The 21,423-nt window shown below is 55.4% G+C and overlaps 7 protein-coding genes across 7 annotated transcripts; 3 read left to right on the top strand and 4 right to left on the bottom strand.

Annotated features, from left to right (window-relative positions):
- Nucleotides 1-866: 866 nt before the first annotated feature.
- On the top strand, nucleotides 867-2,829 carry PUNSTDRAFT_53291 (Dolichyl-diphosphooligosaccharide-protein glycosyltransferase). The gene is made up of 6 exons (XM_007385022.1): nucleotides 867-1,048; nucleotides 1,134-1,244; nucleotides 1,299-1,818; nucleotides 1,879-2,044; nucleotides 2,101-2,318; nucleotides 2,392-2,829. Exons 1-6 carry the CDS (start codon nucleotides 901-903, stop codon nucleotides 2,588-2,590), a joined length of 1,362 nt encoding a protein of 453 aa, XP_007385084.1. The 5' UTR covers nucleotides 867-900; the 3' UTR covers nucleotides 2,591-2,829.
- A 217-nt stretch (nucleotides 2,830-3,046) lies between these two features.
- Nucleotides 3,047-5,195, top strand: PUNSTDRAFT_70347 (MIF4G-domain-containing protein; the record flags this gene model as incomplete). Its single annotated transcript, XM_007385021.1, has 5 exons — nucleotides 3,047-3,772; nucleotides 3,824-4,220; nucleotides 4,275-4,412; nucleotides 4,465-4,610; nucleotides 4,671-5,195. The coding sequence occupies 5 exons, from the start codon at nucleotides 3,047-3,049 to the stop codon at nucleotides 5,193-5,195; spliced, it is 1,932 nt and encodes a 643-aa protein (XP_007385083.1).
- A 1,413-nt stretch (nucleotides 5,196-6,608) lies between these two features.
- Nucleotides 6,609-7,902, bottom strand: PUNSTDRAFT_135496 (uncharacterized protein; the record flags this gene model as incomplete). The annotated part of the gene is made up of 6 exons (XM_007385020.1): nucleotides 6,609-6,749; nucleotides 6,811-6,887; nucleotides 6,947-7,083; nucleotides 7,132-7,206; nucleotides 7,258-7,549; nucleotides 7,644-7,902. 6 exons carry the CDS (start codon nucleotides 7,900-7,902, stop codon nucleotides 6,609-6,611), a joined length of 981 nt encoding a protein of 326 aa, XP_007385082.1.
- Nucleotides 7,903-10,094: 2,192 nt separating this feature from the next.
- Nucleotides 10,095-16,344, top strand: PUNSTDRAFT_135495 (P-loop containing nucleoside triphosphate hydrolase protein; the record flags this gene model as incomplete). The annotated part of the gene is made up of 31 exons (XM_007385019.1): nucleotides 10,095-10,370; nucleotides 10,424-10,663; nucleotides 10,720-10,878; nucleotides 10,930-10,993; nucleotides 11,050-11,634; nucleotides 11,701-11,761; nucleotides 11,814-11,941; nucleotides 11,992-12,128; nucleotides 12,260-12,301; nucleotides 12,353-12,470; nucleotides 12,522-12,562; nucleotides 12,618-12,861; nucleotides 12,909-13,018; nucleotides 13,067-13,115; nucleotides 13,168-13,241; nucleotides 13,293-13,306; nucleotides 13,367-13,379; nucleotides 13,431-14,011; nucleotides 14,062-14,205; nucleotides 14,257-14,305; nucleotides 14,359-14,542; nucleotides 14,599-14,670; nucleotides 14,724-14,826; nucleotides 14,881-15,059; nucleotides 15,124-15,303; nucleotides 15,361-15,715; nucleotides 15,765-15,810; nucleotides 15,861-15,918; nucleotides 15,980-15,994; nucleotides 16,045-16,157; nucleotides 16,213-16,344. 31 exons carry the CDS (start codon nucleotides 10,095-10,097, stop codon nucleotides 16,342-16,344), a joined length of 4,566 nt encoding a protein of 1,521 aa, XP_007385081.1.
- A 190-nt stretch (nucleotides 16,345-16,534) lies between these two features.
- On the bottom strand, nucleotides 16,535-17,752 carry PUNSTDRAFT_135494 (zinc-binding oxidoreductase ToxD; the record flags this gene model as incomplete). Its single annotated transcript, XM_007385018.1, has 4 exons — nucleotides 16,535-16,663; nucleotides 16,717-16,835; nucleotides 16,895-17,322; nucleotides 17,388-17,752. The coding sequence occupies 4 exons, from the start codon at nucleotides 17,750-17,752 to the stop codon at nucleotides 16,535-16,537; spliced, it is 1,041 nt and encodes a 346-aa protein (XP_007385080.1).
- A 369-nt stretch (nucleotides 17,753-18,121) lies between these two features.
- Nucleotides 18,122-19,488, bottom strand: PUNSTDRAFT_53289 (GroES-like protein). Its single transcript, XM_007385017.1, has 4 exons — nucleotides 19,051-19,488; nucleotides 18,564-18,991; nucleotides 18,390-18,508; nucleotides 18,122-18,328 (listed from the first exon to the last, which is right to left on the bottom strand). Exons 1-4 carry the CDS (start codon nucleotides 19,434-19,436, stop codon nucleotides 18,197-18,199), a joined length of 1,065 nt encoding a protein of 354 aa, XP_007385079.1. The 5' UTR covers nucleotides 19,437-19,488; the 3' UTR covers nucleotides 18,122-18,196.
- Nucleotides 19,489-19,546: 58 nt separating this feature from the next.
- PUNSTDRAFT_104152 (tryptophanyl-tRNA synthetase) lies at nucleotides 19,547-21,409 on the bottom strand (the record flags this gene model as incomplete). The annotated part of the gene is made up of 5 exons (XM_007385016.1): nucleotides 19,547-20,511; nucleotides 20,570-20,697; nucleotides 20,746-20,942; nucleotides 20,998-21,210; nucleotides 21,263-21,409. 5 exons carry the CDS (start codon nucleotides 21,407-21,409, stop codon nucleotides 20,063-20,065), a joined length of 1,134 nt encoding a protein of 377 aa, XP_007385078.1. The 3' UTR covers nucleotides 19,547-20,062.
- Nucleotides 21,410-21,423: the final 14 nt, after the last annotated feature.

Below are 21,423 nucleotides of genomic sequence, written 5' to 3'. Positions count from 1 at the left end.
GAGAGTGGATTTAATCGTGTTTTCCAGTGTCAGCCCAGGGCAAAGAACGTATTCACGGCAGAAAGCGGGTAGGGCGGTGGTATTGATCGAAGAGAACAAGTTGGTGATATTGACGAGAGCACCGGCCTCAAAGAACGTCGAGCTCCACGCAACGGCGTCTACGCGTTGAAACTCGCTGGAGGGGATTCGGAAGGAGTTGCACGCGTCTTCTGCCGCTCGTGCGTTCCACGTTGAGCGAAGCAGGAGACCGGCCGTGAGCCAATGGATGAAACCAGCTTTCATGTTTCGAGTCGGTTGTGAGTCTCAGTTGTGTGTTACGACGATGCGACGGTGTTCACCGATGTTATATAGCTCCATCAGCCCGTGTATTTACTCAATGCCAGAAGGAGCTGTAGTCATCAATCGCACGACGAGACGTTGCGAAGGAGAGAAGCTGGTCCGCGTGATGATCGTCGGATGCCTTTCGAGGGCTCTGGACGCGCACGATTCCCGGTGTAGTGGAGGATGGCGTTGTCGGTTGTGGTCGAGCGAACCTCACGAGGTTAATTGCATCTTCCTTCGACGCAGGGGTTTGAAGACATTTGGCGCAGTATGTTCCCATGTGCTCGCACGCAGACCCGTCATCGGCGGTTAATGCGTGCAGTATCCTGCGGATATGGCAGAGCAAGTGCGAATAGCGTCTAGCAAAGCCCAGTAGACATTGTCTACTAATAATATTAGGCGCGTGTAGCGGGTAGGCCAAGTTGCAGCAGAGGGATACTGAGGGATACTGTGTCGCGTGGCCAAAAATAGAAGTCGACGTGTAACTTTGGGCGCCGTCGGCCAGCATTACACCTCTCCGTCTTATTGCCTGTGACCACTACTGGGCCTCAGCTCAACCCAGCCAGTTCACCTGGCGCCATGTTCGGTCTTCGTACTCTGGTTGCATCCTTGCTGAGCTTGGCCGCCGCGATCCACGCCAAGTCGAGCACTGGCGACTCGGTCCTCGTCGTCCTCGAGCCGAGCTTGAAGCGCGACGACTTTTCTATATTCTTCGATGATCTAGAGGGTGAGCGTGCAGCTCGGTCTGCTGGACACGCCCCTAGGACGGCAAAGCGCCAGTGGCAAAAGTGCTGACGCGGCTCACGTTGCAGGACAAGGTTACAACCTCACGTTCCGGGCACCGAAGGATGCTTCGCCTGCCATCATCGAGGATGGCGTGCCGTCGTTTTCGCACATCATCTTGTTCTCTCCGGAAACCAAGGGTAAGCTCCGTCGGTCATTTCGTGGCATGCTTCGGTTGCTGACATATTGACCAGCCTACGCCCCGGATATAACCCCTCAGGCGCTCGTCAGCCTTCTTGAGCAGGGCGTCAACATCCTCTTCACCCTCGGCAGCAAACAGACTCCTCTCTCGTCTCTCGCGACCGAATTCTCGCTCATCCTGCCACCACCCGGCACGCCCCTCCTCTCACACTTCCCCGCGCGCTCCGAGCCGGCTTCCGTCATCCCGATCCCCGTCCCGCCCTCTACCTCGGTCTCGCCCATCTTCACCAAGAGCCTCGCCCCGGTCTGGTTCAGCGGCGTTCCCTTCGCGCTCGGCAACAACCCGCTGCTCGTGCCGCTGCTGCGCGCGCCCGCGGAGAGCTTTGCGGCGGACTCGACGGGAGACGGCGGCGCCGACGCGCTCGTGGACGCGTCCGAGAAGGGCGGAGAGGGCCTTTGGGCGGGATCGCAGCTGAGCGTCGCGACGGGCTTCCAGGTTCGCGGCGGCGCGAGGGCGGCGTGGGTAGGCGGTGTACAGCTGTTCTCGGACGAGTACATTCAAAAAGCTCCTATGTATGCGTGTTTTTGTTCTCCGTTTGACTGGGATAGCTCATACCTGTTTTTGTGCTACAGCGGAGCCAACCCCACTGGAGGGGCCAAGAGCGGCAATCTGCAGTTTATCAAGGACCTTGTGTCGTGGACGTTCCAAGAGTCGCTCGTCCTTCGAATCGACAACACCACGCACCACCGTGTCGACGAAACCGCTCCTCGGGACCATTACACCATCTATAACGAGATTGTGCGTCCTACTCGAGATTTTGCCTACCTGTACTCTGACATTGTCCTTCATCTTAGACTTACACCGCTCACATCTCCAAGTACAACCCCTCAACCTCGAGCTGGGAACCGTACTCCGGCATTACTGACCTGCAGCTCGAGTTCACGATGCTCGACCCCCACATCCGCACGTCGCTACCTCCCGTCCCCGGGAAAGCGGGCGAGTACTCGGTCACCTTCCGCGCGCCGGACAGGCACGGCGTGTTCAAGTTCGTCGTCGACTACAAGCGCAAAGGGTCCGTTCCGTCGTCTTTTCCACATCCATGCCGCATACTGACCGTTTTCATCTCTTCTCATGGAATCCAAAAGATGGACGCATCTACACAGCGACACTGTCGTGCCCGTCGTGCCACCCCGGCACGACGAGTATCCGCGCTTCCTCAGCGCTGCCTGGCCCTATTACGCCGGTGCGATCAGCACCAGCGCGGGCTTTGTGCTGTTCTCGGCCTTCTGGCTGGCAGGGGATGATCGCGATTCGAGGAAGAAGAAGACCTCCAAGGTCGAGTGAGCCCTGCCTAGGATGTAACTTATACTCTGCCCAACGTGCTGTCTGTTTTACACCATACGAGTTGCCCAGGAGCTGGTCCCACTACGTCTCCATCGTGACCGATCGGCCGCGTATCATCGCCAACTACTGCTCCCTGACTCGTCGATTAGTAGGTAACCTGACCACGACGTATGCTCTATTTCAGTCATGGCATATGTATGCATGTACGCAAGTGAAAAGGGCTCTAAGAGAAAAGGTCCAGGCAAAGTGGGTCGCGTCATGAGCAAGAATGTATGCAGAGATTTGCCTCAGTTCTTCTGACATGTTGAGGAGTATAGCAGGAAATCTCCACCCTTCCGCCTTGAACAACTCACGTGCTGCTTCGGGCGAGGCTCGCTTACATAAGCGCCAGAGGACAATCGCCTGTTCGCGCTCTGCACTCAGCAATGGCGACAGCAATGAGCCATATGGACGTCGATGGACCTGCGGCGAGTAGGAAGAGGTGCGTTTCTGTTGCATGCCACCGTTTTGTCCCTTTCCTCACGTCGTCGCAGGTCGCGTTCGCCCTCCAACTCCAATTCCGACGACGAGCCGCCAGCTACACGCCGCAAGGCCTATTCCCCTCCTCCACCCCCTCTCAAAACCGCCCCAAGGGTTGAAGATGTTGACCCCGTGCGACGCGCCGAGCGAGAGCGGCAGCTCGCCGCGCGCCTCGCCGCCATCGAGCTCGAGAAGCTCGAAAAGGAGAAGAGCAAGGAGAGCGGCGACGGCAAGGAAGTAGCGACCACCGCCGACGCACGCGCAGAGTTCGCCAAGCTCACCGCGAACTCACGTTCGGGCGGGGTGTACATGCCCCCCGCCCGTCTGCGGGCGATGCAGGAGGCTGCGTCGTCAGACAAGAGCAGCCCCGAGTACCAGCGGCTGTCGTGGGATGCCCTCCGCAAGTCGATCACCGGTATCGTGAACAGGGTGAACGTGACCAACATCAAGGACATCATCCCTGAGCTGTTTGGCGAGAATCTCATCCGCGGCCGTGGCCTCTTCGCGCGGAGCATCATGAAGGCGCAGGCGGCCAGCTTGCCATTCACGCCCGTATTCGCCGCGCTGGTGGCTGTCATCAACACGAAGCTTCCGCAGGTTGGAGAGCTCCTTTTGGCGAGGCTCATCAGCCAATTCCGTCGTTCATTCAAGCGCAACGACAAGGTACGCGCCACTTACTCATCCTAGCGTTCCACTTCTGACCTGCCGTTGTAGATTGTATGCCACTCCACAACGACGTTCATCGCACATCTCGTCAACCAAGGCGTCGCCCATGAGCTGGTCGCTCTGCAAATCCTCGTCCTCCTCGTTGAGCGTCCTACGGACGACTCTATCGAGATCGCCGTCGGCTTCGCTCGCGAGGTCGGCGCGTTCCTTGAACGCGAATCGCCTCGCGCCCTTGCCTCCATCTTCGAGCGCCTCCGCGCCGTTCTGAACGAAGGCTCGATCAGTTATCGGGCGCAGTACATGATCGAGGTCCTCATGCAGGTTCGCAAGGACAAGTTCAAGGACAATCCCGTCATACCGGAAGGGCTCGACCTGGTCGAAGAGGAGGACCAGATCACTCACGAAATCCAGCTCGAGGAAGACCTGCAGGTGCAGGAGGGACTCAGTATGTGTACCTCCGTTCGTCGGTCTAGCATAAAGGCTGAATTGCCCCCCTCAGACATCTTCAAGTTCGACTCGAACTTCCTCGAGAACGAGCAAAAATACAAGGAGATTAGGGCAGAAATTTTGGGCGAGGGCGACTCGGATGAATCGTCAGGCAGCGAAGAAGAGGACTCGGAGGACGAGGGCGAAGAAGGTATGTCGGGCCCGTTTACGGTCTATATCAAACATGCTCACGCCGATCGTAGTCGAGGCCAAGGAAGGCATTGAGGACAGGACGGAGACGAATCTCGTTAACCTTCGCCGCACGATCTACCTCACGATCATGAACGCACTCAACTACGAGGAGGCTGTACATAAATTGCTCAAAGTGCAGCTACCAGAAGGAAAAGAGGTACGAATTTCAACTACTATACGCGGAAGAAGTCTGAGGTGGCTGAACTGCAAACCGCAGATCGAGCTGGCGAACATGATCATCGAATGTTGCTCTCAGGAACGTTCTTACTCGACCTTCTATGGCCTCGTCGGCGAGCGTTTCTCGAAGATAAATCGCGTATGGACAGAGTGCTTCGAAGAGGCGTTCGGTAATTACTACACAACGATTCATCGCTACGAGACAAACCGACTACGCAACATCGGGCGATTCTTCGGGCACCTCATCGCCACCGATTCTATCTCATGGGCGGCAATGTCGTGCATCAAACTGACGGAGGAAGACACGACGAGCAGTAGTCGCATCTTCCTCAAGATTATGCTAACGGAGGTAGTCGAGAGCATGGGCATGAAGACCGTGCACGAGCGTTTCCGGGATGAGGAGGTGAAGATGCTGTGCAAGGGCATGTTCCCGATGGACAATCCGAAGGATACGCGATTCGCCATCAACTATTTCACGAGCATCAACATGGGCGCCATCACGGAAGAGATGCGCGAGCATCTCAAGGTGCGTCTATTCCCCGATATTGGCTGGTGTCAATGCTGATGTACTAATGTATAGAACGCGCCGAGGATCATCATGGAGCAGCGCCGGGCGATGCTCGAAGCGGAGTCTTCGTCGTCAGACTCGGACTCTGACTCGGATAGCTCTTCGGACGACTCGTCGGACAGCGACAGCGACTCCGATTCCGAGACCGCTTCGAGGCGCTCTCCCTCTTCGGACGGTTCTCGCCGACGCGACAGGCGCCGCACGCCGCCTCGAGGACGCGAGGACAGCCCGCCTCGACGTCGCGCCGCGACCCCTCCTCGCAGGCGCGAAGATACATCGCCCCGTCGTCGAGACGACATTCCGCCCCGTCGTCGCGACGAAACCCCGCCCCGTCGTCGCAATGAAAATCCGTCTCGTCGTCGCCCCGATACACCACCCCGCCGTCACGACGAAACCCCGCCCCGCCGTCGGGTCGATAGTCCGCCTCGTCGACGGGACGTTAGTCCGCCCCGCCGGCGCGACGACACTCCACCTCGCCGCCGCCCCGATACTCCGCCTCGTCTTCGGGATGACTCCCCGCCCAGACGTCGCGTCGGCACCCCTCCGAGGCGGCCCGCGCGCGACGACAGTCCGCCGCCGAGGGCAAGAGGACGCGACGACTCGCCGCCTACGCGGCCGAAGAATGTGTCCCGCAGCCCGCCACCGTACCGCCGCCGGGACGACTCGCGCGGACCGCCGCCCCCGAGGCGCCGGGACGATTCCCGCGAGCGCGAGAGGGAGTCGCTCAGGGACAGGAACGGGCGAGATGAGTACGAGCGCAGGCGCAGAGAACGCGACGGGTCGGTTGATGCGGATCGCGCCGGGAAGGGATATGTACGGAGGGACGAGCACGATGGATATGGACGGCGCCGGCCTGATTCGAGGGATAGGCCGCGCAGGCGCTCGGTGTCTCGCGAGCGGAGGGACTCGAGGGAGAGGGTGTTTGATAGGAGGCGGTGAGCGATCGATAGTCGTACTAGCGCTCCGCAACCGTCAAAAAGCCAGGATCATTGGTCGATTATATGTGTAAGTGAAGTAGGAGCTCGTATGTTGGCTATGCTGTTCTCCCTCGTGGATCCATGCTACCAGAGTTTAGGCTAGACCCAGCGGCAAAAATCTGTACAAGAATGGCGAAGAATGCTAAAGTAACGCTGGAATGTCGTATCGACGGTCTGTCGACATAAATTGAGTAGACTATGCAACGACCAGTCGGCCTAGGCTGTCGGTATATATAACAATATGATACAAGTGATCTTTGATATATCGTCCGTGTCGTCACATTGTGTCCCTTTTCGTGGCCATCGGTACAGTTAGGGTATTGGAGAGGGATCCGTTCAAGAAAGCAAGAAGCAAAGACGGTAGTACATTGGGCGCGCATTGGAGGGTCTAGAGGTGTCGCACAAAGCAGGGTCATTTGAAAGGAGTCGTAGATCATGAAAATAACGCGGCGAGGGCGAGAGAACCGAGGGCCGCGGCGGCGGACGCCCACATCGAAGGCTGGGTGGCTAGGCCGCCAGAAGTAGGAACGGGCAGGAAGTGGTGGGAGTCGGCACGTTGTTGGGCTTCCGATTGCTGCAAGAAGTGGCAGCGCTGTTAGGTGATGGTTGTACGTGAAAAGCGTGTGTAAACAAACCTTGAATGCGACGAGCCCGACGATGACGCCGATGGCGAACATAACGAACGCTTGTAGCAGCCATAGGACTCCCCAGGCTGACATGCGACACGCTGATGAGAATCGTGCATAATCGGAGAGGATGTGCGAAGCTTACCTCGGGATCCGCAGCATCCGCAGATTTCGGAGAACGCGTATGCATCCGAGCCGTTGACTTTGCGTTCGATGGTGTCGTCGATGATGTCCCAGAGAACGTACATGGTGCTCATCACGCCGATGAAAAGGATGAAGAAGCTAGCCCCGGAATAAGTTCGGCTCGTTGAACAGAGCGTTCAAGCTTACCGCAGAGCTACGCCACCTTCAACGAACCAAAAGAGAATGATGAGGCCGGCCATGAGTAATATCGTACACCACGTCCTGAAAACATATGTAAGTCTCGGACAGGATCCCAAGGCCCAGGATACGCACACCCAGCTCTTCCGTGCCCACCAGAGGGTGAATAGCCAGAAGACCGCGAGTACGAGACACGCCACCTTGGACGCGTTGGTGTTGAACCCGCATGCGATGAGCGCGGCGCCGATGAAGGACGAGCCGAGGTAGCCAGCGGGGAGCGTGAGCCAGGGTATTCCTCCCGACATCCGGGTCGCGCCGCCCTCGTCCGGGTCGAGCTGGACGGAGTGGATGCGCGCGCAGGTGAGGACGCCGACGAAGGCGTGCGACATCTCGTGAAATCCGACAGTGAGGAGCTTGAAGGGGTATACTGTTGCATCGAGTAAGAGTGCATCAGCAAGCTTCGATGAAGGAAGGACAATATGGCATGGCAGAATGGTGATAGATGGCACAGGCTAACTCACTGATGGCGTTCAAGTACGGTAAATGCCACAATAGTGCGATCGCGCCGACATAGCAGCCAGCGACAATGAGCGTCGTCCGTTGTGTATGGTTCGGCTTGATCTGGTCCGCGAAATCGCGCAGGTAGACCGCGTTGCGCCCGGGGGGATGTCCGTATCGTGCATGATTTTGCGAATGGTTCCACAGTTCCGTAGCGGTGACGTTGGCGCTCGCAAGCAAAGCAGAACGGGCAGTTGAGGATATGTGTTCGAGTATAGGCATCGCAGTCGTGAATGAACAAGCAGAGTACTCCGACAAGTGCGCGCAGCTTTCTGGGTGAACTTGAAAGCTGTGCTATTTCGAGACGCTCGTGACGTCGACGAAACAGTTTCTCTGCCCTGGCCTCCGGTACTAACCCGCTTACTTACAGGATGAACGAAGCTACTCGCCACCTGCGTATGAGAACCTATCAGCGACACTCGCGGTGGACACATGCCATCCTCGCGTTCCTTCACAATATAAGGGAAGCGAACGAGGTTCAGAAAGAAATAACATAAGTAAACGTGTTGATTGCGAACATGTAGTAATACTGTATTAAGCAACGCCTACGATGTTGGGTGCCGGTGGTGAGTGTGCTGAGTGTATCTGCCAGTATCTGATATGGAGAAAACATAGGATGCGATTTTTCCTTTCTAGATTCTCGAACGCCTGTCTGTGCGCATCTCTATAATGGTTTTCCCTAACATCCTTTTCCTTTAGGTTGCCATTATCAGGTCGTCCAAGCACCGCCTACCATAACCAGGGATTCATCCATGCCAATTCCACTACTTGCGGACCAGCAAGTCGCAAGCGTTCTGAGCATCGCAAGCTCTCAGCTCCCCGGCGCAGTAACGATTCGTAAGATGAAGCGTCGAACTCATTCCCCAACGACAGGAATTCTAGTCGAGCAGGCACGCACGAAAACGGCTGAGTTGAGAAAATGTTAACGAGCTCGCTGACGTTGAGCGCGTCAAGCATCGTTGGTCGCATGGAGATGGTGACCTTCTCAAGCGCATTTGACCGTATGGTGCGTAGCAGAGGGTTGATGTAGAGAGCATCGACGTGCAGATTCAATGTGCGTAGGGCAATGAGACATCCTAAACCACCCTTAAGGAACTGTTCTGATTAAAATATTTTATCAGCGTGAACCGCGAATCGCGACGAGCTAGTGCGAGTTAACTCACCCCGGAAATCCTTAAGATAAAGCCAGGATGGGCTGAAGGTAATAGAGAGATGCTGGAGCGTATCACCCAGCGTCTGTAGAACAGGTAGGACAGAGTTAAGTTGTGTAGTGATCCCGCAAATCGTGAGGGACGTGATACAGAGCCGGGAGTATGAGCGATGCAAGCTTTGTAGATAGGGGTAGAGTGTCGAACACAGCCGTATGGTCGTAATTGGACAGAGGTCGCCTAATAGAGGCGAGTCCATGTCAGCTTCTGGAATGTATCCACATGCATAGCTGCAAAGCGAGAGGGTTTGAAGCGAATGTGCGGCGGACACAAGTTCCAGCATCGGCGCGAGAGATTCGGCCGACAAGACGTGAATCTTTAGATACGCCAGGCGCTTGCATAGCAAACACAAAATACGGAGCGATTCGATGGACATATGTCTTGAGAAGTCCTCTATGTGCAGGGTGGTGAGGGAGGGAAACTCTCCGAACTGCATTTTGGGCAAGGCCGCGTCCAGCCACGGATGCGCCGGGTCCTCTGTGATGCGCAGAGTACGTACGAACGGGAGGATGGATGAGGTTTCTCCGCACACGAGCCTGTGGTTATTTCTGGTGAGCGTTAGATCGTCAAGGCCGTGAAACCGCGCGGTCGGTATCCATGCCCGGCAAACGAGGGCACAGATTCCTAAAGCCGACGCGTCGTCGTGGAGGTAATCGAGGATCCTGTCATAGAGCTCGAGGGGAAAACGAGAGATGATTGTTCCCTGCATCATTGATGAAGCCTCTCTGCTACTAGCCAAAAAAAAATCGATATGAGAATCGCAGTTCCGGATGGCTCTCGAAAACTCACTCACTCACAAGGATGGCTGGTCGTCCACGTCAGGTTTAAGCACGTCGACCTGCCGTATTAGGCAAGTGGCGGTGTTGTCTCTTCTTCCGTCTGGCCCAGGAGCCCTGCGCTTGGCGTTGGACTATCGAAGGCGCATACCTGCAACTCATGAGCAACGAACATGCAGGAATATGTACCCGAGCATCAACTGAACTACTTACCAGGCCGGCCTGAGAAGTTGCTTAGTGAGTCGTTCCAGGTCCGTGTTGATCGCGAGTGATCCACGCGGACGGCCAGGACTCATCCAAGGATTCGCCCCGGGCCCGAGTTGCCTTAACTTCCGTCGGAAACCTTGAATCCATGCTCACAGGATTCATCCCCGGTTCCCATACTTGAGCGTACTGCAATTCGCTCTCGACCATGTTCAGCAGTGAAACCATGTCGGACGCGTATCTCGCGTATCTGTTGCTGGTTCCGTGCGGCCTGGCGGCGCTCTCCGCTATTCATCTCGTTATCACGTCCACCTTGTTCCCCAAGCCCTCGGAGTCGCACACTAGACCCTCGGATGCACCTTTGAATGGGACGCCACGCGTCAGGTTGGTCCTGAAGGTGTTACGGGCGATCGGCGGCCTCTACCTCGTCGCGTTCGCGTTTTCAAGCTTGTACGGGAGGCGACTTCCGTTGATGGTCCGGGTCGAGACGTGTGCTTTCTACGTGCGTTGGAACTTGTCCCTGACAATGGTTTCATGAGCTGATAAATCCCTTAGGTCTACGCTGCACTCCTTGCACTCGGATCGTTGGCCGGAGTGCACGGATTGAAACGAGCTGTCGAGTTGCATGTTAGCGCACTTTACCTAGCAGCATTTCTGGTTTACGCGTATGCAGACGGGTCCCAATTGGTGCTTGTTGATGGATCCTTGCCTGCATTCCCTGCACTCGGGCGTCTAATCGTACTGTTCTTCCTGGGCGTGTTTATCCCACTGGCACTTCCCGGAGATTCTTCTTCAGTATGTCTGCCGTATGGATCGTTGGTAATTGAACTGCATGCTCATATCTGCCTCAGGACCCCTTACGGCGTGCGTCTCTCTGGTCGCTCTTGACATGGGGCTATATGGACGGTATCGTTCTATATGCGTCCCGTCACGACGATCTTCCCCTCGAGAAACTTCTTCCGCTACAACAGGGGGACGCTGCGGAGCTGCTTTCTGCGAAGGGCCTTCCGGTAAGAGCGTGTACACGATGTGAGAGACATTGGCTAAGGGGAACATCATAGAAAATTGATCCCCTGCAATCGAAGAGCAAGCGCCACGTTTTCTGGAGCCTCATGGAGATTTTTAGTAACACACTCCCCTTTGCTTTCAAGCTTTGAGGTTGACCCCTCTCATCCTCACAGAATGGGACTATATCAAGATGTTCTTCCTCAACCTGGTTCTCGCCGCCTCCATGTTCTTAGCGCCGATTGGTATTCAGAACCTCCTCGAATACCTCGAAAACGGGGATGCACGCTCGAACGCGACTATTCGTCCTTGGGTCTGGATCGTGTGGGTCGCGCTCGGACCCCTCGTTCGCTCATTCTGCATGGAGTGGTATCTCCATTACTCGCAGAGGACCGTCACCCGGGCAGAGGCAATCATCACCCAGCTCGTTTTCCAGAACTCCCTGAGGTTGCGCCTGAGCGCGGGCGTGGGTGCCAAATCTGGACATGTAAAGGTTCTATCCTCCGACGAAACCTCGGAAGCCGCGAGCGAGTCCGAAAGTACCGTGACGGCAGCATCGATCCTGGCAGATTCCGACGATGTGACCACCGTTGGCGAAGAGGTGATCGAAGCTGCGGATAATGAACTCGTCGATGCCGATGCGGCATCGCGCACCGTCAAACAACACGATGAAGCAGGAAAGCAGCTCGCTGGAAGGATCAACAATCTGGTCACTAGCGATCTCAGCAACATGGCAGGTGGCGCCGATTTCATGTTACTCTGTGAGTACAGCACCCGCGCCGCCGGCGTTCTGTTCAAAGACCTCTCATGAATCGTATTCCTTGCAGTGCGGTCTGCCTTGCCTCTCATCGGCAGCACGATATATCTTTATCGGCTACTCGGGTCGAGGTCAGTTTTCTCGCCGTTCGTATACGAGCAATGATCAACATGAACGCACCAGCGCGCTTGTTGGCGCCGCTGTGCTAGTATTGACCTTACCCGTGCCTACTTGGGTGGCGAAGGTGCACATACGATCCCAGCGCGAGAAGATGTCTGCGTCCGACCGACGCGTACAGGTTGTTACGCAAAGTGAGCGCGTTCTGACGCCTCTACGGCGAAAACATGCTGACGCTCGACAGCGATGAGCGTGCTTAGGATGATCAAGTTGTTTGCTTGGGAAGACAGGTCGGAGCGGAAGATCGACGACGTCCGGGAGCAGGAATTGGGCTGGATTCGCTTCGGTCGTTTGCTTGGTTTGATCGACTACTTCATCGGCGTGCGTGAAATGTTGTACCATGGTTGCCATCGTCGTTGACTAATTAGTTCTATCTTTTGCCGCCCATAGAACGTGCGTATGCGACTCGTATTCGCTTTCTTGTTTTACTGATATGCTCCTTCGGCGCATAGTTCCTGCCGCTGCTTCAGGTGATGGCTATCTTCGGGACCTACGTGAGTTCTCGTCAACGTACGATCTGCCTGACTTCTGAGAAACCTGCCCAGGTGTTGGTCATGAAACAAGACCTCGCACCATCGCTGGTGTTCACTTTCATTGCCGTGTTCAGCATCTTGAGCGGTCAGATATGGAATCTGATGGGCATCCTTCCATTGATCATGAATGGTAGGCGCATCTATCGGCTGGATCTTTGGCCTTTGTTGAATGGCATTGCAGGAAAGGTTTCTCTTGATCGTCTCAACGAGTTCCTTCACGAAGTATATACATTATCGAGTCTCAAGACCACGTTATCCATTGAATTTACCATTTTAGACGGACCTACTTTCGCCTCCTTCTTCGTCGTCCCTGGCTGAAGCTACCCAGCCTGCAAACGAAGTCGTGGGAATCAGCAATGCCACCTTCACATGGAACGGGATCAGCGCGACCGATGGAAATCCGAGGAAGCGAGGGTTCAAGCTGATTGTCAAGGAGGAGGTCGTCTTCGACTCCGGCACTATCAACCTCATAGTTGGTCCGACGGGAAGCGGGAAGACCTCACTCCTGCTCGCCCTTCTCGGTATGTGCGATGAATCTACCTTCCCATGTCTGCTCACCGAAAGGCAGGGGAAATGAACTACCACCCCGATGGGCCTCGCTCTTGGTATCATCTGTCGCGTGATGGGGGAGTGGCCTACGCCGCACAGGAAACGTGGATCTTGAACGACACGATCCGAGTAAGTTCCTTGCGGTTTTGTATATCCCATGTGCTCATGTGGATATAGGAGAATATTATCTTCGGTTCGCCTCTCGACCAGGACAGGTATAATCAGGGTACGCCACGGGCCGCGCAAGTTGTGCGCCTACCTGCTGAAGATGGTTGCAGTGCTCGAACAATGTGCCCTCAAGCAAGATCTGGCGATGTTTGCGGGCGGTGACCTCACTGAAGTGGGCGAAAAGGTAGAACGAGTCGTTATCACTGTCTCGTGCATGCTGACACGAACGGTGCAGGGCTTGAACTTGAGGTAACATCCGAGGTTGTACGTGGCAATCTATGTTACTGACTCTTCCTTCCGCCCTGTTAGTGGCGGTCAAAAGGTTCGTTCACCTCCTCAGAATGTTCATCCGGAGCTCAACTGGCATTTCTAGGCTAGGATTACTCTAGCTCGAGCCATATATTCGAAAGCGAAGATCCTCCTACTGGACGATATCCTAGCAGCCCTTGACGTACATACGGGTAAATGGGTTGTCGAGAAATGTTTGAAGGGCGTCCTTCTTCGTGATCGGACAGTCCTCTTCGTCACACACAACTTGGCTTTGACACAATCTCTGGCGAAGAAGGTTATCCGTATCAACAATGGCGTCGTGGCCGAGGAACGCTCCCTGGAGAGTGCTGTCGAGCATGACGCTTCCCTCCGTGCAGAGCTTCTGAAGTCTCAGAAGCTGGTTCAGAAGGCAGAGGCAGTCGACGAAAAACCAGATGTATCGGAAGGAGGGGAAGATCAAAGCATAGCGGGGAAGTTGGTTGTCACTGAAGAGGTATCGCATGGGCAGGTTGGCTTGAGCGCCATCATGCTCTATTTGGGAAACCTCGGTGGAACCTTCTTCTGGATCGCAAGAGTTATCACGGCGTTGGGAAAATCCGGGTTCTACATCTACCAGCCGTTCTTCCTCGGATTGTGGGCAAGCCAATACGAAGTTCGCCCTGCGGATCAAGTACCAGATAAGCTGTGAGCACATAAAGTTGCTGCAGCTCTGCTCGATCATTCATCGGCTACAGGTACCTTGCGGGTTATGCAGGGGTCGTTTTTGCATCCCTCTTCTTCGGCGCGACAGGGGACGCCTTGTGGATTTACGGGGGTATTCGAGCGTCACGGAGAATCCACCGCTCTCTGGTGGCGTCCGTTCTGAGCTCCACCTTCCGGTATGCTCTACTATCTTGACCGCACATGAGCGATGCTCAATGACATACCAGCTGGCTGGATACCGTTCCGAACGCGCGTGTCATCACTCGGTTCACGAAGGTATGGTATTCTATATATATGCGATCAAATATTGAGGATACGGCACTGCACAGGATCTCAGCTCTATCGATCAGATGATTGGCTCAATTTTCTCCTGGCAAATCAGTATCGGGACGAATATTGTGCTGATGTTTGTTGCTATCACGTACATCGTGGGATGGCGTGCGGCCGTGGCCGGTCTCTTCGTTATAGTATCTGCGATGGGTGTTGGACGAATTTGGGTCAAGGGTCAGAGAGGTTGGTATCACCAGCACTTCCTCCTGGCGCGTTACTTAATGAGAATTCCGTTCAAGTCATCAAACGAGAGCAGAGCGTCGCTCGATCACCAGTGTTGAGTCTCTTTGATGCTGCACTGGAAGGACTACGTGAGTTTCCATGCCTATCAATGGAACCAGTATCGTGACTTCCCTTGCACTAGCATCCATCCGAGCCTACAATGCACAGGAGCAGTTCACTCGGCTGCTCATGATCCGCATCGACAATTATACGAGACTCTCGCGGAACTTATACAGTGTGAATCGGTGAGTGGAATACGGAGAAAACGCTTCGATTTGTTGACCCAATCTCCTCTGCAGTTGGGTTGATGTTCGCATTGATGCCATTGGCTCCGTTTTCTCCGCTGTTGTCGCTGCGGGCATCGTATACGGAAAGGTCATTGACGTTGCCAGTGCAGGATTCGCTCTGAATCAAGTCTTGGCGTTCGCCGTGGAAGTCTTCTGGTTTGCCCGTACGATCAACATGGCTGAGGTGGAATGTGAGTGGATACCCTACCGAGTGGATGTTAGATTGTCACTGACCTCGACGTTGATAGTCAACAGGCACGTCGTTGTCTGCTTTGCACGTTCGACTGCTCACAATCGTTCGCAGCCTTGAAAGAATCCGCGACTTCATTGACATCGACCACGAGCCTCCTTCCTCTGACGATGGCATTCCTCCGGCGTACTGGCCCGCCAGTGGCTCTTTGCACGTCTCTGGACTTTCCGCCAGATACTCTCGCGGTGAGCAAACCCAGATGTGTACATCGCTTTCCACTTAAACCGCCTTTAATAATTCAGATTCCACCGACGTGCTGAAAGACCTGAGCTTCGACATTCGTTCCGGGGAGAGGGTCGGTGTGGTCGGAAGGACCGGCGCTGGAAAGTCCACGATCGCTTTAGCTTTATTGCGCGCCATCGTCACCAGCGGCGAGGTGTTTTATGATGGTATCGAAATCCACAAGATCAACCTGGACAAACTCCGGTCCAACATCACGCTTATACCCCAACATCCGGATCTCCTGGCGGGCACATTACGCGAGAACTTAGACCCGTTCGGGGAGAACGACGATACCACTTTGATTGAGGCTTTGCGCGCTGCGGGGTTGTCCCGAATACAAAGGGAGGGTGATCCGGCAGCACTAACGCTCGACTCGTTAGTATACTTTTTTTAACGGAAGAAATTCTGACCAAAGGCTATGTAGCGAGGTGGCCGCGGGAGGTGCAAACGTCTCCCATGGGCAACGCCAGGTATGTTTGGTATATCAGAGGTCATCGGACACCTGACTCAACCATCACAGATAATCGCTTTGGCTCGGGCCCATGTTCGCGGAACCAAACTCGTTATCATGGACGAAGGTGAGACTCCCTCTGCAAGCGATGTGCGAGACTTGCTCTAATTAAGAGCCTTGAACCCTAGCTACGGCTGCGATAGGTATGACGGGGGATATACACTTTCTGGAGCCAGCTAATCCGGCCCTACAGATTACGAAACAGACGCGGCCATCCAAGAATCCATCCGTAACACCCTCAAAGGCGACGTTACTCTGATAACCATTGCTCATCGGTTGCGAACAATCATGGACTACGACAAAATTGTAAGCTGCTCGTACCCCCATGCTGCGTTGCGGTGTTAACGAACTGTTTACCCAGATGGTCCTCGATGCTGGCCGACTCATCGAGTTTGGTTCTCCAAAGCAGTTGCTGGCAGAGAAGAAAGGCCTCTTCTACGACCTTGTCGAGAACTCGCACGATCGCGAGACATTGTACGGGATGATAAAGTGATGGCGTGACACCTAGGAATGCGCGTGCGAGGTTTGGTCAAGGCATCCAGGGCATCGTGGTACTTCAGGCATACGATCGTCCGGTAAATCTCAGATTGTGTAGTGTTACATACATTGCTGTTATCTGTAGGCCAACTTCGCAGCACTGTCGTAGCGAACTGTCGTTACGCTGAGCATCGCAGAACCTTCACTCAAATCCGGTATACGATCTTTTCCGCGCTAAGTTTGCCACTCTTCATGTACTCAAATCCGTCCTTGATCGCATCAAGACCGCCCGGCCAAAACTTGACGGGGTTGGGCTTGACCTTGCCGTGCTGGAACTGTGTCACTGGTCAGCACTTGTGATGCTTGCCCATGAGAAGGCACTGCTCACCAGCTCCGTTATCTTCGGGAGCCATTCGGCGACTTGCTGGCGATCTTCCGGGATAGCTGGCAACTCCCAGCCGAAGGAGGTCTTGAAGGCGCGACCGGCCGCCGTATAGAGAAGCGTGGCTATGAGAAGCGTTGGTATACGATGTCTGACAATTATGATCGCTAGACAGGACGCGCACCCTTGAACTCGACATCGTCCCGGACCGCCTTAGCGCTGTCTTGGACCGGCTGGATCGTGATCAGCTTGGCGGGCCCTGGACCAAAGGCTTTGACCGATGCTTCCTGCGTCTCCGCCGTCGCGATGGTGTCCAAGGCAAACGAGAGAGTATTGCCTGTGGCGTCTTGGATCTTCTTAGAGACGTCCGCGTCTCGATAATCTACTGCGACGTCGGCGCCAAGCGATTTGACCAACTCGAAGTTCTTGGCCGAGGTCGTAGTGACGACACGATAACCAACAATATGCAAAAGCTGGATTGCATACAGGCCGACAGACGTCGCTCCGGAGAAGACGAGGACCCATGACGCATTCTCGGCAGGGACCTTGTCCGGGTAGCCGACCAGCCCAAGGTTCTTGGGGTGGAACAAGGTCTGCACAGCAGTGAAGAAGCTTCGGGAGATCGGGGATTGAGCATGGCCTATCCCGAGAGTATATCGAGGAACAATTAGACTCACCCCACGTTCGCAGTTGCAGCTTCTTCGTAGCTAACCCCATCGGGAATATGCCACGCGAGCTCATGATCGACCTTGAGATACTCCGCGAAGGAGCCTCTGTCGTGGTACTGCGAGCCGTGGACGAAGCCGGAGACTCTGTCCCCGACCTTCCACCCTTTGACGCCTTCGGTCAGCTGCACGACATCGCCGGCGAAGTCGCAGCCGACTATGACCCCGGCGTCGGTGACCATCTCGACATGCTTCCAGTCCGTGGGGTTCTGCGCGACGGCGACGACCTTGACCAAAATCTCGCCGGCGTCGGGTTTGGGGGTCGGCACTTCCTTCACGGCCGTGGTATGGCCCTCGAGGATGACAAGGGCGCGCATCGTAGCCGGAATTATGCTGAATGGGGATGTTCAACATACGATAACATGCCTCGACAGGCTGAAATGTACTCGGTCACGTCATCTGGCGAACATCTGAAGATGACCAAGTAGTCGGGAAGCTCGGATGACCAACCGGGTAAGTAACCGGTCTTTCTCCCACGACAACGCGTCCGTGAGTATCGGCCCAGATCGGCACAGAGAATCCGAAAATCACGGATTACAGAAAGAGCGGAGATCTTGAGACTGTTTCCGACTCGGATGGTAACGAACCGATACGTTTACAGAAAGTCGGACGAAACTGCACTTCGATATGTCGACCGCCTATCGATAATTTTGCATATGCAAATTCACGCACGCCCACAGGGATATAATCGCCACGCCTCACGCGTACTGCGCGAAATGTGTTTGATACATTGCTGGTTGGAGGCCGACAGGATCCAGCATTCATAAAATCTGATAGACAATCTTCTCCGCGCGGACCTTTCCCGCTTTCATGTACTCGAACCCGTCCTTGATTGCGTCCAACCCTCCTGGCCAAATCTTGACCGGATTGGCCTTGATCTTACCAGAGCCAACCTAGAAGGATATGTGAGCTGAGCACGGATCACCTCCTCCGAGGAAAAGGACGGGTGCTCACCATTTCTGTTATCTTCGGCATCCAGCTCGACATGTGATCGCGATCCTCAGGCGCTGCGGGCGTTTCGACGCCGTTCGGACGAGCGAATGCGCGGCCTAGCACCGTATAGAGCAGGGTGCCTAGAGGCGGGTTCAGCACGCCATGCAAGGCGATCGCAGTAAAGATAAAACTCGCCCTTGATCTCTACGTCTGGTCGTAATGCCCTGGCGCTCTCTTGCGGTGGAAGGATCACGATGAGCTTGCCCCCCTTCGATCCGAACGCCTTCACAGCCGTCTCCTGTGTCTGTGCCGTCGAGAACGTGTCCAAGCCAAACGAGAGGGAGTCGCCGGTGATCTCCTTGATCTTGTCGGCGGCGTCGGGGTGGTTGTAGTCGACTGCAGCGTCCGCGCCCAGCGACTTGACGTACTCAAAGTTGGTCGCAGACGCGGTGGTGACCACACGGTATCCCGAAGCGTGCGCAAGCTGGATAGCATACTGGCCGACGGACGTCGCACCGGAGTAGATGAGCACCCATGGGGCATCGGGGCCTGGCACTGTATCTGGATGGCCCACCAAACCGAGACGCGTGGGGTGATACAGCGCCTGGATAGCGGTCCAAAGGCTGATGAGTGTCGAGTGCTTATCAGCAGCTGAGCGTCCGCAAGCGACGTTTACACCTACCCGCAGTTCATCGTTGAGGCTTCTTCAAACGAGGTACCCTCGGGGATCTTCCATACCAGGCCCGCCTGCGCTTTCAGATACTCTGCGAAGCTGCCCCGATCCTCCCACTGCCCACCGTGCTCGAACCCGGCCACACGCTCGCCGATTTGCCAGCCCTGTACGCCCGGCCCGACCTGCACGATCGTACCAGCGAAGTCGACGCCGAGGATACGCCCCGGAGGCACGAACTCGGCGTGCTTCCAGTCCGTGGGGTTCTGAGCGACGGCGGCAACCTTCACGAGGATCTCGCCTTCGCCGAGCTTGGGTACCGGGACCTCCTTGACCGTAACTGATTTGCCCTCCGCGCTCACCACCGCGCGCATGGTGGAAGGGATCTTTGACGACATGTTTGTTGGTGAATGTGACGGAATCAGAAGCGAAAGATAGAATGCGGCGATCCTGAACGAGATCTTTATAAGTATGTGGGTCAAGTCTAGGCGACTGGATGACTGCTTACAGTGCAAGTAAGTACCCACACCGTTCTCTCCTGCAGGATTCCATCGCGTACCATGGGAATCTTGAAATGACGCCATCGCCTCCAAAGCGTGAGCGCAATGCATGAACTCAGTAGCTCAGCGCTCCGTAACCAAATTGCGCAGGCGTAGTAAGCTCTGGCAGCAATCAGAACGCCTGCGGTCAAGATGCTCAAGCCAAACAATATAAAGGGGGATGCGGATATTCGTGGCGAAATCCGAGTAGATGGGCCTGGCCGACTTTGCCGGATACACGATCGTCGAGACTTGACGGAGAAAAGCATTTCAGTAAGATTTCCATGACGTCATGACGTGGGAAATGAGCACGGATACGCTGGTAACGCTGCCCGCGAGTGCTTGGGTGCCCTCGGAAAATATATGATCGACGTTGGCCCTACGTGATACTACAGGCCGGTAGTATAGGGAACCCAGAAAGTATGGTGATCGAATGTGCCAATCCGCGCGGGTAGCAGTTCCGGCGCCTTCGCGATACATGGGCATCAAGCCAAACCGACTCGTCGACGAACCTCCGACATCGTTTTACCGGAGATATCTCTTGCCTTCTCCGCACCGGTCCTGGCTATTTCGTCCAGATACCCTGTTTCGTCCTTCAATTTCGCGAACTCCGCCCTCGGGCCGCTGAGAAAAGCGTTTACGGCTTCCGCCGCATCTTTCTTGAGCTTGGCAAAGCTCGAGCCGTCGTACTTCCTCGCGAGGTCCTCGGGGGACGTTTCGGTACAGGCAGCGAAGATTGTGAGGAGGTTCGCTAGCCCGGGGCGGGAGACGGGGTCATAGGTTACCGAAGGATCCGAGTCCGTTTGGGCTCCGGCGATCTTTTTGCTTATTTCGGAGGTGGTGTCGGTGAGGAGAATCCGAGACTTCGGATCTGGAGCGGACTTTGACATTTTTGCACTGGAGTCGCGGAGGGATAGGATCCGCTTTTGTGGAGCTGCAACGAGAAATCTATGTCACACGAAGCAACCAGATGCGGTATAGAATCAGCTTACTGAAGACATGCTGGGGAAGGGGGAATAACGGCGAACGTTCTTTGAAGGTGCGATTGAACGAGTCCGCAATATCTCGACATAGTTCAAGATGCTGTTGCTGGTCTTCACCTACCGGGACGTGCGTTGCTCTGCACGGTCATCAGCAAAAGGTCGTGCTGCCTCGAGGTCCTGCTCACTTGTACGCAAGGATATCTGCGGCTTGCAGCACTGGGTAGTCGAACAAACCCACATGGAGCAGTGACTCGTCGACTTCCGTTTCATCATTCGCATTGCGTGCCGTAACGAGCTTTGACTTCCATGTAGTCATACGGCGTAGTTTGCCGATAGGCGTGATGCAATTGAACACCCATGCGAGCTCCGTATGGTCCGGATTCTGTGCACCGTCAATGGAAACGGGTCTCAAAAGGCGTTGAGTGGATGGTAGTTACGTGGTCCTGATGGAAAATAACGGATCTCCTGGGGTCTAATCCCATAGCAAGCAGGACGGCCATCATGCTCGCCCTTGCCTGGCGCAGCTCCGCAGGATTTTGCGGCATGGTAAGGGCGTGCCAACCCACGACGGAGAATATAAGGACGTCTTCGGGTGCAGCTTCATCCTGCAGCCTTTTCCAATTGGACAGCGCTCCGAGGTAGTTTCCTAACTGGTGCACAGTTCAGACGGAGAGCTAGGATTGTATGCGTGTAAAAACTGACATGAGGTATACCGGTGGGTTGGATGCCCGAGAACACGACGCGTTTGCGACGCGTTGATGTGCTTGCGCTCGCATTAGCGGCAGTAGATACGAGGCGCCTGCCGGGTGTGAGGAGGTCCAGTCGCCGCCGGAAACAAGAGGCCAGCATGATGCGAGCGCGGG

The sequence above is a fragment of the Punctularia strigosozonata genome (assembly GCF_000264995.1).
Source record: "Punctularia strigosozonata HHB-11173 SS5 unplaced genomic scaffold PUNSTscaffold_8, whole genome shotgun sequence".
NCBI classification, from domain to species: Eukaryota; Fungi; Basidiomycota; class Agaricomycetes; order Corticiales; family Punctulariaceae; genus Punctularia; species Punctularia strigosozonata.
Note: the sequence above shows the minus strand (reverse complement) of the source record. Positions and strands in the feature narration are given on the sequence as shown.

What these genes read in the sequence shown, in the direction of transcription:
- PUNSTDRAFT_53291 (XM_007385022.1), top strand. Translation starts at nt 901, where the DNA reads ATGTTCGGTCTTCGTACTCTGGTTGCATCCTTGCTGAGCTTGGCCGCC. An exon ending in GTTCTCTCCGGAAACCAAGG is followed by an intron (nt 1,245 to 1,298) that starts GTAAGCTCCGTC and finishes CATATTGACCAG; the next exon opens with CCTACGCCCCGGATATAACC. An exon ending in ACACCATCTATAACGAGATT is followed by an intron (nt 2,045 to 2,100) that starts GTGCGTCCTACT and finishes CCTTCATCTTAG; the next exon opens with ACTTACACCGCTCACATCTC.
- PUNSTDRAFT_53289 (XM_007385017.1), bottom strand. Translation starts at nt 19,436, where the DNA reads ATGTCGTCAAAGATCCCTTCCACCATGCGCGCGGTGGTGAGCGCGGAG. An exon ending in GCCTCAACGATGAACTGCGG is followed by an intron (nt 18,992 to 19,050) that starts GTAGGTGTAAAC and finishes GACACTCATCAG; the next exon opens with CCTTTGGACCGCTATCCAGG. An exon ending in TGCCGAAGATAACAGAAATG is followed by an intron (nt 18,329 to 18,389) that starts GTGAGCACCCGT and finishes ATATCCTTCTAG; the next exon opens with GTTGGCTCTGGTAAGATCAA.